The 19,129-nt window shown below is 34.0% G+C and overlaps 1 protein-coding gene across 1 annotated transcript; it reads right to left on the bottom strand.

Annotated features, from left to right (window-relative positions):
* Positions 1 to 2,398: 2,398 nt before the first annotated feature.
* Positions 2,399 to 3,244, bottom strand: LOC108724421 (histone-lysine N-methyltransferase SETMAR-like). Its single transcript, XM_018450791.1, has one exon. The coding sequence runs from the start codon at positions 3,242 to 3,244 to the stop codon at positions 2,399 to 2,401; it is 846 nt and encodes a 281-aa protein (XP_018306293.1).
* Between the last annotated feature and the right edge of the window lie 15,885 nt (positions 3,245 to 19,129).

Below are 19,129 nucleotides of genomic sequence, written 5' to 3'. Positions count from 1 at the left end.
CGCACTGAACAGTATAAAATTAATTGTAATAAAACAATATTAACTAAAAAAGATGTAACACTGTCTACGGTACATTAATCCAAAAATATACCAAAATGCGTTTTAGCAAATACGATTTAAAACATATCCATTCGTATTATTTGTACATATACGTATATTCTGTAGTTTGATTGAGTATAAAATGCATCCCCGAATTCAAACTTACTATCATCACATATGAAAAAACTAGTAATATTAGACCATTTTAATTTTTCTCGAGAATAATTAGGTTGATAAAACAGTTGAATCTATTTGATTGCTACGAGTACTTGATCGCTTTTAAATATTCGTATAATAAGCTTCTTAAAACTGATATATTGTCCACGTAGTTGAAGTAGTGTACATAATTGAAAATAATACCTATAGTGCTTTTTTAATCATTCCTTATATAAATATAGGATATTTGATCCAAGTTCAGATGGCATAAATAACGAGAACAGTTCATATGGCGATGCAGAGAAACAACTCTAAGAAGAGCGAAACATCAAGAAGTTTCTTCTAACTCATCAAACTTATCTAACAAGTCGTACGAATGTATAGAAGGAACAGGAGTATTTAACGAGTAATTATAATTTGCTATAATTAAACTTTGCTACAATACATGTAAACAAGAGCTCGGAATACCCGAATACCCGAATACCCACCCGTTTGCTCCGTTATTCGTACTTGCAAATCTGAGGGAATCCAAATTTTACGTTACCCGAATTCTTTTCCGAGCACTAAAATGAAGAATACCGGTCTAAAATGAAGACCGGTTTTAGGCGATAAGCAGAAACGAACATACGCGGAGAGACATGGGGTGCGTTCCGAGTTACGCATGAAGCATTTGTCTTTGTTGTTTGCCAATTAATAATGAAGGATAAAACGATACATCATACGCTTCATGCATATCTTGGAACGCACCCGTGAGGACGACTTTCCACTGCACGTGATTTGGTGCGCTTTCGTTTGTCTTTGTTCGAAAATAACAAGTCGCGTGACGCCAAAACGTAACGTTCAATTTACTTTTACATATGGGCGTGTAAGACATGTAAGATACATCATATTTGTTACGTAAATTTAAAAGTTATGCTAATTATTCAGAATAAAAATACAGAATATAATTTTTTCTATATTTAAAAAGAATTGTCCATTATACATAATTTATAATACAAACACGGGCGTGCTTTGCAGGTACATGTATATATTGATATTTTGTGTGAATTGATTATATTCGAAATTTTAGTGTTCTTAAAGGCCAAACTGCCGACCAATAATGGACCTGTCACATTGAATCAGTCCTATTGTGATTGGTCTATTAGTGATCGGCAGTCAAAATCAGCAGTCGGGTCAACCTGCAAAGTCGGTTGTCTGTTACGGGCTTAAGAGTGTCTTAAGACGATTTGGCCAACATAAGCCAACTTGTCACATATTCACTAAATTGATCTACATTCATGAATAATTATGTGTCTGTCATGTGCATGTCATGTGTCTGTATGTGTAATATTTGACAACCTAGCGTTCATTGGCCATAGCATCTGGAGGCACGTTTATATATTATATAAGGGGGAAGAGCTGTTTCAATTATTTGATAGAGCGTCAAAGATGCTGGAACCGGCCTCATAAATAAACTTTATGATTTGAACATTTTTTGTTCAATATTTGAACATTTGGAATTTTTTATATAAATATAACTTATTTATTATGTGAAACGTGTATTTATTGTTTCATCTATTACCTCCATAAAAAGTTGCTGACTAGAAATTATTTTTACAGGGAAGCAGTGGATAATTTGATGCCAATTCATTGCTGGATATGTGGACATTACACAAAATTAGCAAGAAGTAATGAAACAACATTCAATCAATGTAATGAAAAATTAATTTGTATGTATTAGCCATTTAATTATTTTACATAAGCACTTGGTAGAAGCACATCCAGATAAATTAGCAGAAGAAGAGAAGAAATAAGTTAATTTCCATTGAGTTTAGAACTATTTTGCCGTAAAAAGCGACACAGAGACAATTTCCAAAGAATGTAAAGCAACAATTAGGTGCATACGTGCATTGATTTGAAAGATTTAAAACGAATTCACAAGTAAGTATCTTCTATGTATTCCAAAGGTTAATAATATTACTCGCGTGCCTGTGTGTCTCATGTGTTTATCCTTGTTGTTAATCCCGTTAAACATTGTTGTTAACCATGTATTAAACAAAACCGAAATGGTACCCTAGAATACTCAGATGATGTATCTGTCGTAGCCAACAAGAAAAAAATGCATCGCTTGCTGTAAGATGGATTAATAGTAGTATCTCGTGGTGTTGGTTTTTAAATTATAAATCTCATCGAAAGATTACGAAAATCTACAAAGATTCTAATTTTAATATATACTTGTACTTATCCTGGCATAAAAACATTCACTCGATGAAACCTCCCATCCGAGCTCCCGTAGCTTCTGACGAGTCATCAACGAAGTGTGTGGTCTGGCGTTGTCCTGGTGGAACACTACACCCCTCCTGTTGGCCAATTCTGGACGCTTCTGGTCGATCGCCTGCTTCAAGCGGTCCAGTTGTTCGCAGTAGATGGTAGAATTAAGCGTCTGGCCATATGGGAGCAGCTCATAGTGGATTATACCCTTCCAATCCCACCAAACACACAGCAAAACCTTCCTGGCCGTCAATCCCGGCTTGGCCACTGTTTGGGACGATTCACCGGCCTTCGACCACGACCGTTTTCGCTTGATATTGTCGTATGTGATCCATTTTTCGTCGCCAGTCACCATCCGCTTCAAAAATGGGTCGAGTTCGTTGCGTTTCAGCAGCATATCGCAGGCGTTGATTCGGTCCAGAAGGTTTTTTTGCGTCAAATCATGCGGCACCCAAACATCAAGCTTTTTTTTGTATCCAGCCTTCTGCAGATGGTTTAAAATGGTTTGGTGACTAACTCCCATCTCCCGGGCGATGTCACGAGATGCCACATGCCGGTCTAACTCGATGTTTTCTATGATTTGATCGGTATTCGTCGTCACAGGTCTTCCGCCGGCTGGCTTATCCATGGTTTCGTTTTCACCGGCTCTGAATCGTCGAAACCATTCCTCCGCGGTTCGAAGTGATAGAGTACCATTCCCCAAAACACCATTAATCTCACGGAACGTTTCTCTAGCGGATTTGCCTTTAACGAAGGAAAACTTTAAAATAGCGCGAATTTCGGCGTTAGTGAACTCCATGTTTACACGTCTATAACTGTTGAACGCAATATCCAAACTAATCATGCATAGCGTCGTTTTGTAGGTTATGTCAAGACCTTTGAAATGGTGTATAGTATTGCCAGATACGACCTCTGTAGCGCTTTGTACATAGCCGCGAAATTCAAAAGACAAAAAAGCGGAAGGGAGATATTTGACAACCTTAACAATTATTAATTAAAATATTTAAATAAATAGTAGAATGCGTCAATGTATCAGTGGCCTGACAAGCCGGTCGGACACTGAGACGTAATTGTCCCAGTGTCCGACCACAATTGGAAAATTAATATGCTGACGGAAAATAATAATATAAATAGATGTTTAATGACAAAATACAACTAATTCAAATTGATCTTTAAGGTAAAAAAAGTATTTGAGATTAATATTAATATAATAAATAAAGTTTTGTGTAACTGTCCGGACATAGGTACTGTCCGATCCCAGTGACTGGACATGTACTTATGTCCGGACATAACCTATGTCCATTTACATAACACTTTATTTATTTAAGTTAATTAGTCTCAAATACACTTTTTAAAACGTAATATTATAATTTAATTGTAATCTTGAGATGCAATTTAAATTATAATACTGCAATAAAAAAAGCATTTGAGATTTGTAATAATAAATTTTGTGTAAGTGTCCGGACACTAGGCCATTTACCTTAGATTGATATAAATTAAGTAGTGTTGAATCAAGGTCCATTAAAGATGAATCAATTCATGAGATAACATGCCCTTTTGGAGTCAATAACAAAATATTGGTGTAAATAATAGGGATGCAATAAAATTTATATATTCACAAATCTTAGTAAAAAATCATAGGTACGTTTCGATTCCTGATTACTATATGGGCGGTTCAAGCCAAACCGGTACTTTTATGCTTATGTTTATGAGAATATAAGTCCCGGTTTGACTTGATTATGTTACGTTACTATGTAACGTGGGTTCACACCCACGTACATAGATTGAGACAGGATTTTGGAAATTATTAGTTTTTCGTAGATATATTCGTAGTGGGATGCAGAGCGGTATTATTTGTTTGAAAAAAATCTAGAAATCTTCCGCTCCCAAACAACGCTATTCTACGTCCCACACGAACATCTACGAAAAACTAACAATTTCTAAGCCCAACAAACCTCACTCTACGTTCCACTACACTGAGAAAAATGCATGTAATTTTACATGGAAATTACATGTATATGACTGGAAAGTTATCTAAATTACATAAATATGCTTGGAAATTTACTGGAAATTGTAAATTTCCAATCATATATTTAGCCAATTCTTCAGTCATGAACGTGTAATTTCCATATAAAATTACATGCATTTTTTTCAGTATACGAATATCTACGAAAAATTAAGAATTTCTAAGTTCTTGTCTCAATATAGTCTTTCTGTGGTTTTTCGTAAAAACTTTTCTTCCGCCAGTGTAATCTGTTGTAGTTTACTATATTTAAATAAATATGGAAATATATAAAATGTTATAGTAGTAGATCAAAATAATTTTACCAAATTCGTAGAAGATTCCTAAGTAGGTAAATATACACTTTTTGCAAACGTTTTCCCATTGTAGCATTTTTATTTAATTTTTGTAGCATTTTTCGAATACTTTAGCAGTTATTTTTTGAAGTTTTCTGTAGTAGATTTATATTTTTTTGTAGAATTTTGTAGAACCCTCTTTGTCAGGAAAATACTTATATTGATCATATCTTTACATCCAAAATAGCTGTTAAAGTAATAGTCGTATAACTATCGAGTAATATAATTATAACATTAAATGCCAAATATTTTATCACTTTATCAAATTTTTGTGATCACCTATATCTCAACACAGATTCGCACCGAGCGCTTCAAATTCAATGGATCATTTTATGGAGAGCCTTTCCGATACAGATTCGGCAGAATATGTAGAACCAACTAATTCAGATGACGACTTATCCTTTAATGAAAGCTTTGACCTCCTTCGACAAGATTAATTTGCGCCATTATGTATAAAACGATTACATTTATTGACGATTTCGAAACTGAATGAAATTCCTTTAATGACACCTTAATGCATCAACTTTCAACATTTATGTTCATGTTGGTTTATTTCGGTATGATTTTTCATTTTCGAGATATAATAATATAGATCTTTTCCCATGTATTATAATACATGAAGGAGATATTTTATTCCGTCTTAATTCTATATGTGTGTAAGTAAGTTACTTTGTACACGAAAAAAAGACACAGCTGAAAACTTCATTGATTCAGCAAATCTACAGTTGTAGTACACAGACAGTCAATTTTCTATGTTAAAGTAGCAAAGTTGACAGCTGAATAACATTAGCGATTTGTTAAACCATCAAATCTTCTTAGTTACAGATATTGAATTCGCGGAGTAAATTACAGGATTACTGTACCACTCAATTTATTTTTTTTCCGTGTACTTACTGATTTATTGTACTATACTTATACGTAATCGAATCATATTATTATATAATAAATCAAAGAACAACGTGAAATTAACAAAATAAATTATGGCTATTTAATATTATTACCTCTTGATAAAAATGTACCGAATTGAAACAGAATGGGTTTTTAAGTTGAAAAACGTCAAAATAGTCGTTTTTGTAATTTTACATTAATGTAAATATAACATTTCATTAAAAAAAATTAAATCGCAAAAAAATAAATACATTGAAACAATTTCGTTCGTATTGATTAGTAAATACCATGAATTAGGTAACTATTAATTTAGTTATTACGCGAGTTGAAATTTTAGTCCTACCTTGAATATCTTTCAACCTCAATTAAACCTTATAAACCTGTTTTGATACTTGTGCAATCAAAAAAAAAAAGGACTTCATCATTGGACTTGGGACCATTTTACCTTAAAAGACGATACAGAGGCAACATGCGTAATATGTAAAGTAACAATTGGTTGCTTAAGCGTATCTAATTTAAAAGGACACTTAAACGGAATTCACAGGTAAGTATACTCCATGTATACAAAAAATTAATAAACGCACTGAACAGTATAAAATTAATTGTAATAAAACTATCAATATTAACTAAAGAAGATATAACGCAGTCTACGGTACATTTATCCAAAAATATATCAACATGCATGTCAGTAAATATAAAGAAAAACATCCATTATGTGTATTACTTGTACACATATATTCTGTAGTTTTATTCAGTACAAAATGCATCCCCGAATTCAAATTTACTACCATCACGTATAAAAAGAAGTAGTAATATTCGATACTATTTTAATTTTTCACATAAATGATTAGATTAATAAAGTATTTGAATCTACTTGATTGCTAGAAGTACTTGATCACTTCAAAATATTCATATAATAAGGTTCTTAAAACTGATACATTGTCCATGTAGTGGAGTAGTGTACATAATTAAAATTACCTCTGTTGCTTTTTTAATCATTCCTTATATATAAATGTATGATATCTGTTTCAAGTAGCGTAATAAATAACGAAAGTTTATGTAACGATGCAAACAGGGATACAACGCTAAGAAGACTAAAATATCCAGAAGATAATTCTTCTAACTCATCAAACTTATCTAACAATTGGTACGAAAGTACAGAAGGAACAGGAGCACTTATCGAGTAATTATAATCATTTTGCATCAACTACAATACGTGTAAATAGACTAGAGCTCGAAATATCCGACTATCCGTTCGCCCGCTCTGTTATCTATACATACGGATCTAGACTTATTCCTCGGATACCTACTAATTCGGGTACCTGCAGAACCGTGGACGATGCGAGTATCCACGAAACCGTGTGCGATACAAGTACCCGAGGTATCGTGGGCGATACGGGTATCCGTTTCGATGCGAGTATATCCGCTAGATATGCACAAACTACAAATATCTGTTTGTTGTTTTGTCAATTTTAAAGATGTGTTTTACAGTCGTTTGTAATGATTCATTTCGTTTGTGATTAAATATTCCAGATCTAAATTGTTTCGTTTTCGTATTATGCATTTTACACATTTCCAAATTTAATTTGCCTTGTAGGTACTTACTGTACAACCAGTATATCTTTAATTCAAACTGTTTAACTATAAACAAAATGAAAATTAATATAAACTATTTTAAAACGCCTTTAAAATTGACAAAGTTACACGCAAATATCTGTACCGTAGCGGATACCCACATCGAAACGGGTACCCGCATCGGCCACAATTACGCGGTTACCCGAGTCGCACGGTTCCGTGAGTACTCGAATCGTACACGGTTCTGCGGTTCAGTCCAGAGCTGTATGCAAGGGTAACGGATCTGTGATCGGTATTCGAATTTTATGTTACCCGATTCCTTTTCCGAGCTCTAAAATAGACGGTTTTAGGTGGTAAGCACCGTAGACAGCGTATCGGGGCGCCTTAGCGAGAGCGCCTTGAAACCCAGTACCACAAACATTTAAATATTTAAAATAATTACTTAAAATTATTGAAAATTTGTTTAGGAAAATAAATTTGCAAGCGTTGCATCATACCAACATAAAGAAATTTAAAACAATTGACTCTTTGTTTTTTTTTTATATGGCGCTTTCTTTCGCATTGACTAGGTATATCTATAGCGCGTACCAACTAGTCACTCATGAATAAAGAATATAAAAGAATAGTGGAGCGAACTCGCAAAAGAGAGAGAGAAAGAGGGTTTGAACGGCAAACATACGCGGCAAAAGACATGAGGTGCGTTCCGAGTTACTCATGAAGCATCATTTGTCTTTGTTGTTTACCAATTAATAAAGAAGGATAAAACGATACATAAGCATGCATTTCATGCGTAACTTGTAACTCACCCATGAGGGCGACTTTCCACTGCACGTGGTTTGGTGAACTTGCAATTGTTTTTGTTCGAAAGTGAGAAGTCGCTCTCACACGAAAATGTATCATTCGATTTACTTTTACACATATGTATGATATGTAAGATTTATTATATTTGTTATATAAATTTGAATATTATCCTATTTATGTTCAATTATTTAGAATAGAAATACAGAATATAATTTATTCTATATTTAAAGAAAATTGTTTATTATACATAATTTATAGTTTAAATACGAGTGTGCTTTGCAAATACATATATACATTGATATTGTTTGTGAAAGAATTATGTTTGAAATTTTATTGTTATTATAGGCGATTTTTGATGTGCTTCTGGTATAGCAACCAAAAGCAACCGCGGTCGGGACTATCTTTGTCTTCTGATCCCTGAAAACGAAGATAGCCTTAGTCGCGATTACTTTTGGTTGCTATATCAGAAGCACACCAAAAATCGCCTAATATATTATATGGATAGGATAAAAAGGAGGTAGGCGCTTTTTAAATTAAATTAAAATATTTTATAGAGCATCAAAGATACTGGAATCTGCCATATAAATAGACTTTATGATTTAAATATAGAATTCTTTATATAAAAAGTATAATCTATCTTTATGTGAAACATTCATTTATTGTTTCATCAATTACCTCTATAAAAAGTAGCTGATCAGAAATTATTTTTTTCAGGGAAGCAGCAGACGATTTGATCCCAGTTCGTTGTTGGATACGTGGACATTATACAAAATTAACAAGAAATAATAAAGCAACATGCAATCATTGTAATGACAAATTCATTATATTTATTAAGCGCTTAGATCGTTTACATAAGTATTTGGTGAAGGCACATCCAGACAAATTAACAGAAGAAGAGAAGAAAGAAGTTAAATTTCATTGAATTTGGGATGACTTTACCGCAAAAACCGATAGAGAGGCAATATGCAAATATTGTAAAGGAACAGTTAGATACAGTCGTATAAATCATTTAAAAAAGCACTTAAAAAACATCACAAGTAAGTACACTCCATGTACATAACATATGTTAGAAAATGATAAACACTGAGAAATATATAAAATTGACAGTAATAAAAGAATCTGTATTAGTTAAGTACATAAATGTAACGCAGACAAGCGTAATCATACACTGTGAAATCTATAGTGTCAAATTTAACCTAACGTGAGTCAGCTCCTACTATATATATCTAAATATATTGTTATTTTTTACCAAAATGATAGTTAAATTAACACGATATATTTAGTAACGATATATTTAGATATATATAGATATATATATTTAGATATATATATATCACGATATATTTAGATATATATTTATTAACGATATATTTAGTTATTATTATTACTTTTATTACACTAAAAAGTATAATAATTTTGCAAAAGAAAGGAGGAGTATGTAATTTTACAAAAGAAAGTATGGACATCTTTTATATATAATTAGGTATATGTATATGTTTATGAATATTTATACATGTTTATGTATGTTCAGAAGCGTATCTAAGGTATGGCAGGCATGGCACGTGCCCTGGGCTCCATTTAAAGGGGGACGCCAAATCGCGCAAAGTAATTTTTATTAACTCAGTACTATTCAAAATATTTCCTCAAACATAGTATACATCAATGAATCAAAGTATCAATCTAACAATCGAATTTCTAAATTTTTGTGAATAATATTGTTTTCTTCGTTAAAATAATAAATTGTCAAATATTTATTTTATTTATATAATTTTTTTTATTCACTAAAAGATAATTATAATTACACTCTACATAATTTGAAATATTTTTAATTCAGATGTTTATTTCAAAATGTTAATGTTGCAGAAATTATAATAAACATGAAAGACAGGTCAAGGCTTAATAATTATTTAAGTCAATTAGTTTGACTTAAATAAATCTTTTTCTATGCAAATCTTTGTGTGCAAATTTTCTCGTAAAAATACATTTCCTTTTCACCTTTTCATATTTCTTTTTTTTTTAGTAACGATAAACTTTTGTCAGAAAAATTAACTTTGAACAGATCATAGATCAATTTGCAACAGTGAAAGCAAGAAAGGTGCAGTTATAATTTTTAGTCATAATGTAAGTAGCCATAATGTAAGTAAATGTAATGTAATGCAAATAAATGAAAAATAAACGTATTTGACTTTTTGAGCTGATGTTATGTACAATTATCTAAAACATGAATTTCTGATATTTGGACAGGAGCGCAATTTCAGTACTTGCCATAGGAGCTATTTTCCGTAGATATGCCTTTATGTATGTTTATATATATATTCATGCATAAAAAATTTTTTACCAAGTTCTTACAGCTTAATCAGCTTAACGTTTAAAACTTCAGCTTTACGCCTTAAAATATAATTAGAAACGCCGCTTAACGCAAGACCAATGCTAAAATGATAATTAACATCATGACACATCTACTTTTATGGCAATCAACAATCATATATAACTGAATAATTTATATTGTTTAATTACCAATAAAATCAAATTGAGCTATACAGGCTGACTAGTCAAATAAAAATTAATTTTTAATATAAATTGTTAATTATATCGAACTTTTAACATCGCACTTACCTTCACAGCTTCATACTTATTTTAATAGATCCTTCGTAACAGCCAGTAGAAATAAAAGGAATACGTAATGCAAACTAAATAAAAATTAAAAAATATAAAAATAATAAGGAAGTGAAACTGGAAAGGAAGTTTAGTGCGAAAAGTATCAATGTTTCTAAATTAACATGTTGTGTGTGATAATATACTCATGTTCACATACAGGACAACCTTTATTACTTAATGCTTACTAGTCACAATATAATACTACGAATTATTACAATATTAATAATATTATCATAGTCATAATAGGTCATAATTTTTAATATATATGTGTATATTTATATGTATACTTATATGTGTATTTATAATATAATTAATATACTTACTATCTATACCTTGTTGTTACATAATACACATTCCTCTTTCTTACATTATCACTTACCATATATAGATATAATGTGTATATAGATATAGATATATATTTATATATATATATGCATATATATATATACGTCATCAGGATGGTATAAATAATATTGTATTTCATAAAAGCACTTCTTGTTGCTTATAATATTATCGTTTTCATATTGTTTTTCTATCTCTGTTAATGCCTCTCTTTCTCAACTTCTATTCATTCTCTTCATTCTCTCCCTCACTTTCACATACTGCCTACATCTTTCTTTTTTTAGCCTTTTACTTTCATTCTTACATACACTCTTTTTCACTCTTTTCTTTCACTCCCTCACTCTAATTCTCTCCCTTTTTTCATTTAGCATACGCACGCGCACACACGCACACACACGCGCACACACACACACACACACACACACACACACACATTCTTTCTTTTTCTCATTTTCAGCTACTTCCTCTTCCTCTCTCCGGGACGTCTAAAAAAAGTTTTTACTGCCTACGCAAACTCCCCATTTATACTATCATTCAAGTTTCATTTGACTGCCTCACAAGTTCCACTGCTCTCCCCTTAGTCGATGACCGACGTTTTTTTTCCGTACGCGTAATTTTCCTTCGTCACTTACAGCTTCGGTTTTGCATTCTTTTTTTTTTTTGGATTTTCCTGCAATTTATAAATTATGAAATTCGCCGCGATTTTACGATATTAATGTTCCTGCTCTGCCTGGTCCACTAACATTCCTAGAAAAAATACTCTTCGCCCCGACGCTTTATTAACTATATTCGAGAACGTACTACTTACGAACGGATGTTAAAATCCTTTGAGTGCTCTTTTTCTCTTTCTCATTTTTTCGCAGAATTTTTTTCTTTTAATTTCTTTCCTTTTAGAATTGTCCGCGTTTTCCCGTCGTCGGAACAACTTCGAGGAAATACGCATGAACAAAGGATCGAGAAGATGCGACATTCTCGAATTCTTTGTCGGATATCATTCTCGATTCCAGAACTAGTTAAAAATATTACAAAAATATGTTTTAAATAAAAAACATCGCTGCAATGTTTTCCGAGAGTCATATTTCAAACACCGGGAAGTTATTAGAAAATATTTCAAGACGTAAGATTCGTCAATATTCACACTTTAATTTAAAAAAAAAGTTAAAGAAATATAAAGAAAAATAAAAAATAGTTCTATTTAGAATAGAAAAAGAAAGGAAAATAAAATATAATCCTATTTAGAATATTTGTATGAATTAAGTGTATGGTATCTGATAATATATCCAGTTCTGGAATTCAGAATTGCGCTATAATCTTTTCAACAACGTTCTTATCGAATCGTACGAGAGCACTCGCCGAAGATTTCACACGTCAGTATGCATTTATAACATACTCGTTGAGTTTCTCGAGCGTAGTAACTAGTTTACAACAATACAAAATATTATTCACCTAACACCGATGTCCAAGTGCAAGGATTAAGTCTATAGCTCGTACACTGCGAGCAGTTACGATGCGCACGGAGTAGGACTTTACGTGGGTATAATTCCATCGTGATGTGTGTATGTGTGAACAATAGAAAAGGAGAAAAGAGGTTAAAATAAGAATCGCGGGCAGCGAGACTTTCAGGACGAAGACGTAACTTTCGTTGCGAGTTCTACTTTGCTGAACCCGAAGAAACACTTGGAAACAGTAGGCGCGTTATAGGTTTTTTTTTATACTTGACAATACAAGCGGAACGTACGAGAAGATCGAACCTCGTCATTCCTTCCACCTCTATTTTTATTCGATACTAAAATTCGTCATCGCCACAGCGACTCGCGGTCGCTTTCGTTTTTTTTCTTTTTTTTCTTTTTTACACGACCGCCGCTTGCTCGTCGAGCGTTATAGCCGTCGACCGAAAAACTTTCATTGATATGTCATGGGGAAAACCTCGGCGGATATAAGACACACGGCTGAATGATAATTGAAATATGTCGAAAAAATAAAAATGGCACATCTCGCATCTTCGTATACGAAGAGCGTAATAAGAGACAAAACGTCTAACGTGAAAGCGTTATTTCGACAGCGGAACAGCCTCCGTTTTGGAATGATAATACTCGATCAAAGCTTCGAGGAAACAACAAAAATTCAGAAGTACGAGAAGAAATATACTTAATAGGCCTCTTCAATAAGAACTTTGATTTGGAAGCTCCTTACCTACGAAACTTTTGCCGCTCCTTCGGCTAAAGGTCTCATCGTTCGAAACGAAGAGAATTGTACCACTTTAAAAATAATATCTCCGTGCAAATGTCCACGGTACACTCGGCTGCGCTTTCTCGCGTAATGCGAAATGCAAAGTCGAAAGTGAAAAATAACATTTGTTACGCGAGCTTTTACGTCGCGGAGCAAATCCGCGTCACGATCCGCCCTGTCGCGTCGCGAATTACTCTCCCTTACCGCCGATCGAACTTGAAATTTTTTTTAACACCCTGTTTGTAATCGCCGCGGAAATCTACATCATAGCGTTACAATCGATCGAAATACAGCGACGGTCGGTGGCTAATAAAAAACGACAATGTTTCTATAATCTGTTAATGATTTTAATTATTAATTAATCTTTTGTTTTTTTTTTTTGATAGTTGCTTGGCTTATCAGTTCTTTTCTTTTTTTGTAAATGCGTCGAGGTAACGATTGCACTTGTAGTTGGCTGCATCCAAATGAGAGATCCAACGCAATTCTGGAAGAATGATAATTCTCGATCTGCTCATAATCTCCCTCTTATCATTCGATGATGTATGTTTGTGCTTTCACATAGAGATACTTTATAACGTCGATTACTCTCTAATGTAAATATTTGTTTAATATCGGCTTATATGATTCATTACTAATAAGTATAATAAAATGAACTCTACGTTAATTAATTATGAACAGATCAATCTCTTTAATCAAAAATGGCTTTCGTAAAGCCAGTGAATCTTACACTATTCATTTCCGAAAGGATCGTATTGGCATAACAGCATTCTTTGTTCTCTTTTCGAGCTGAGCGAACATCAATTGACGAAATGATTTTAACTTCGGCTCGTGGATTATTACATATAAAGAGAATCGATGTAACGAAACAATTCTCATAAGAATAAATTACGCGGCCCGATTGGTACGTATTAATATATTTCAAATGATATCAAATGAGAGTCACACAGCTTTTCTCCAATTAAATGCACGTTATATCATTTATTAAATAACAAACGTGCAGAAGCGCAAGGGGACCTTTGGAGGCCGCTATTAAGGAAAAATGAGAGGGGATTTTAAAGGGAGTACTTATAATTAAACTCGAACAAAAATACTTTTGTACGAAGTTATTTCGCGGAGCTCTCGACGGTCGCGAGACTGAAACTCAAGCGTTTCGTCAGATCCAGATCTCCCCTGCAAACGCAGATTTTCGCGCAATCAGGAATTACGATCACCGTCGACGCTCGCGAGAAATCGCATCTTCCTCGATCCTGAACGGCGAATTCCGGAACAGCCTGTTAGCGGTCGGACTTGCCCACCGGTACGCATCGAATCTAATCACGGAGAGGCTCACACGAAAATGGCCGACCCTTTCCGGCTTTTCACTTTCGTTTCCTCCCTTGGCGATAATGCCCTTGCAACGGGCGTTCGTCTCGTCTTCCCGTTAAGTCGTCATCCGTCGATACACGACGGACGATAATCGCTTATTTAGAATACGGTTATCTCAATTTACTTAACGTTATCCAATAAATAGCTGCTTATACGATAATAGTGTTTGCGCGTATTTAACGGATTAAATATCGGTAGCTTAATACGATAAGCACACGACTATCACCGAACTTTTTTTCATGCGATTCCACGTATCCGTTCCGTACGTGAAAACGCGTCGCGTTACGATTAATCCTTAATTACTTCGTCCCTCGCGACGATACTTTATTTTATTTTTTTTTTTCATTTTCTCTTTTTTTTTCCCCGGATTGGACACGCTGAGTCGAAGGAACACTTATTCGTATATACCCTAAGTTTTTCACGTACGCGTATATTTTTCTTTGTGTCGTTTCTTATTATTGGCACGTGCCGCGCGGTGTTTCTATCGCGCATTCCATTTTTCTCTTTCCATTTCCCTCCCCTTTTTAATCTGCGTGGCCGTTTCACCGAAAAACAGAACGGTTCCCCTGTAAAAATCGACGTTTATTTATTTTCAAGCTGATAATGAATTGTCTGGCTTTTCAAGCGAGCCACTTTCATCGCGCGTCGACTTCCTCGTGGGCGCTTCATCGTCTGAAAGCTCTCGTTTATCTCTCAGTTGTATCTCCAAATGTGCCGCCGCGCTGCGGTGAAAAGAGGGTTGGTGTGAAATATTTTCAATCACCATTAGCCGTAAGCACAGATCGCCCGCTAAGAAAGATATATGCGTAACATTTTACTTATATTTACTTTGCGTGTACTCTTTACTGAAATTGTTTCGTAAGTCTTGTGTCTTTTTGTGTTGCTGTAGGCCACGCGTCAGCCAGCGGAAGAAAGTCCTTTTAGAAATGTACATATTCAGCCAATAATTCATAATAATAACATCCAATACGTAATAATTCTTCAATTTATGTATCTTCGTCCTATAGCTACAGCGGGCATCGAAGATATGGGGAAAGTTTTTTTTTAAGGGGATGATACCGTAAAAAATACAGAGTAACGTAATATATTTACCGAGATAAATAAATATAAAAAATGTGACTGAGTTAATACGTTTCCCTATAGAGTAACCAAGCTGGTATGGTTGTGTACATCATCGATCTGCAATTTGATTATAAAATTCATCGTGCCCTTACTAACAGCGGGAACGTCTCTATCTCTTTTTTTATCACTGCTTTCTTATTTCCCTGATTAAGGAGATTTTTAAAAAATACACGCCTAATCTTTTGCTCGCATTTTTTTAAATATAGGGAAAATATAGCAATGCACCATATCAGATCCGCGTGACTTTTTCTTCGCTTTACCAGTCAACGATTAAAGATCCTCGTTTCTTCTCACTAACTTTATCCTATGCGCGAGAGCGTAGACTTAAAAGTTAGATTAATGTTACGTCCAAATCCTCTCCTATGAGCGTAATAAGCTCGCGCGAGAACATCATTGTTTCTTTGCGAAATGCATGTTTTGTAATTTCTGCACGAGAGAGATAACGATTAATCACAAAATCGCCATGAAAAAACAATCCGACGCGACGTTTCACCTCCAAAAATTGTTCCCTAATACGATTAATCTTCCAAGAGGTCTGAGAAATGCCTCAGGGATACATTCTCTCGCGTAATCAAAAATGCAAAAGCCTTCGCGTGTCGTTAATCACATCGCAACCCCAGATTAAATCCGCTCTAAAACGACAATCTGCCGTATTATCCCATCGAGCGAACGCTGTTCTTACATTGTACGATCTAGCAAAAAACACTCACGAACACAAAACGGTTGCCTACGTTTTGAATTTAAACTGAGAACTCGTTCTCGTCTTCCCTATCGATAAAAATTTAACTCACGTATAATTTTAAAGTATTAACAAGACAAGATCGATGTTGCTCGGTGCGTTTCAACTTGGCAACTCTCGATGACACTTATTTTAATATCACGTTGTTACGAATAAAAAAATCACGCGGCTTCTTTTAGTTCCATTGCGCAGTTTCAAATCGAATGAAAGTATAAAAAAAATTAAGTCCGATTTCATAATTTAATATAAAGTATACCCTCCGTCCGGTGCAACTTCGATTGAGGTAAAAAATAGTAAATGGCGAATGGCGAGCGACGCTAATGTCGATTAGGAGGGAAGATCGTGTGCAGCATCTGACGCTCTTGTTTCTTGCAACATCACTTTCGCTACTTTCGATTTCCAGAAGAAGATAAACAGCCACGTTGCGCAATATCGTTGTCCCGTTACACTATCCCGTAAAAATTTCGCACGGCCCTTTTTTCTGCTTCTTGTACAGCAAACGTGTGTATTATGTGTTAATTGTAGATATTGTCGTTTAGAAAACCAAAGGACTTCGCATTCGGTATTAGTGACGGAACAGATCGTTTCTGACAAGTCAACGGATTTATCCCTCCCTCCCATCCATTCTAATTTTTTTTTCTTTTCAATTTAAATTAATTTCCTCGTAAAATACCGCATTTCTTCTATTATATTTAATAAAAAATAAAGAACTTTTTCTTATTACTTTGAGATTTTTTAAAGTTTTCCGTCAAAATAATGTCGTTTGTTTCGTCGGATGACTAACGGATTAAATAACAACTGGTTCAATTTGACAATTATTAGGTAATTGATAAATGTTCCGAGATTATGTTATAAGGCCGTGAAGACGCGATCCAAATTCTAATTAAATCAAATCCATTAATAATGAGTAAATTATGACAAAGCAAAATATAATAAGCTAATACTGGGTATTTTGTCAATAAATATTAATGAGATATACCAAAAGCTGCCAATTCCTGTTATAAGGTATATCGGTACACTTTAAGATGCTATTTTCTTCATTCAAAAGATATTCGATTTCTCACCCTGATGATATTCAGCGATATCTCTTCTTTTCTTTTCTTTCTTTTTTTAATTCTGCTCATTCGTTTCTAATCTAATTGTGGAATTTTCACAAACGTCATTGCGACATCGGTATTTCGATAAAGGTCTCCCTTTATGGTACAAGTGGCACAAGTTAATCACATACATGCTACGAAGAACACGATTCATCCCCACATGCTTCTACCCTTTCCTCTCGATTTGCTTCATACCAAAAGGCTATATTTCTTAAGAATAAAAGGAACAATATAATAATTTCTCAATAATAAAATCAATTTTCTAACGAGCCAATTTTTTATAGCCCCTCAATACATAGTTAATATATTTTATTAACTTTATAATTATTAATTTTATCATCACTAAATCAATATATTGTCCCATTTATTCGATTAACCCCTAATTAATGAACCACCTTAATTAACCCCTTTTAACACGCACCACCTATTGTTACGTTATTTCGGGTGCGATAACGCATTATCTTATGTGCAACACTTTTCCAGCATCTCGTACCACCCTTCAATACATTATCGAGGTAGGAGATTACTGCTGCTCAATTATATCGATTATTCTTAACGCTCTAAGAATTACACAGCGAAGACATTTAATACAGAGACACTTAAGACCATGCAATGCTTATATTTGTACATGTATCGGTATATGTGCGTACGATATATGCGCCTATTAGGTATATGTCGAACCGCAGATCGCCTCATCCCGCCTTGGAATTCCTCTACGGTCGTCGCACTTTCATATTTTCGTTTCTACAACTCCCCTGGGAGGATACTGTGACACGGACGCGCGTCAGCACGCAATGTGCTGCGTATGCAACATTCCGCGCTTCATTCATTAACGTACCTACCTATATAATGCATATGGAAAAAGTCACAGGCGAGGATCCGTTTCGCGTCGTGAAGCCACCTAATCAGTCTCGAGCTGGATATGCACGACGCGAATCTCTATGTCCGTTCAAATGAAGACGGAGCGAAATCTAAATTCTTTCTTTGTCGTAAATATTAAAGGTCAGATTTATTACGACTGGCCTGATAACGTATCACTAGATAAGATGTTGTCTCTCACCGAAAATTAAGTTTGCGAAATTAATCTTTCAAACAGACAGAAGCTATTTTCCAACCCGCTTCCTAATAAATCTTACAATTAATAATAGGTTAAGACCGATTTAATTATCGTATTGAAGAAATTAAATGTTACAAACAGTCATCGACTTTTCTCTAAGAAAATATGGAAAACTAGGTACACCTTATATGGATTCGCAAAAACTCGGTTACCGCAAAAATTCGGATTCATTACGCGTGCAAATATATATGTTTCATATGTTTTCCCGCCTAAATATATATATATATAATATAAATTATTCCTAAGTTACAGACTTCAAACTTCTTATCTTAATTTTATCCTTAATCTCTTATCTTATATTTAATATTAATATGTATTTGAGGATATAAATTTGACAACAATCACGAGTAAACTCCTTTCTGATTCTTTGGCCAAAAATAAGTGAATGCCTCA

Source organism: Mycetomoellerius zeteki, unplaced genomic scaffold, assembly GCF_001594055.1.
Source record: "Mycetomoellerius zeteki isolate Tzet28-1 unplaced genomic scaffold, Tzet1.0 scaffold298, whole genome shotgun sequence".
Lineage (NCBI taxonomy): Eukaryota > Metazoa > Arthropoda > Insecta > Hymenoptera > Formicidae > Mycetomoellerius > Mycetomoellerius zeteki.
Note: the sequence above shows the minus strand (reverse complement) of the source record. Positions and strands in the feature narration are given on the sequence as shown.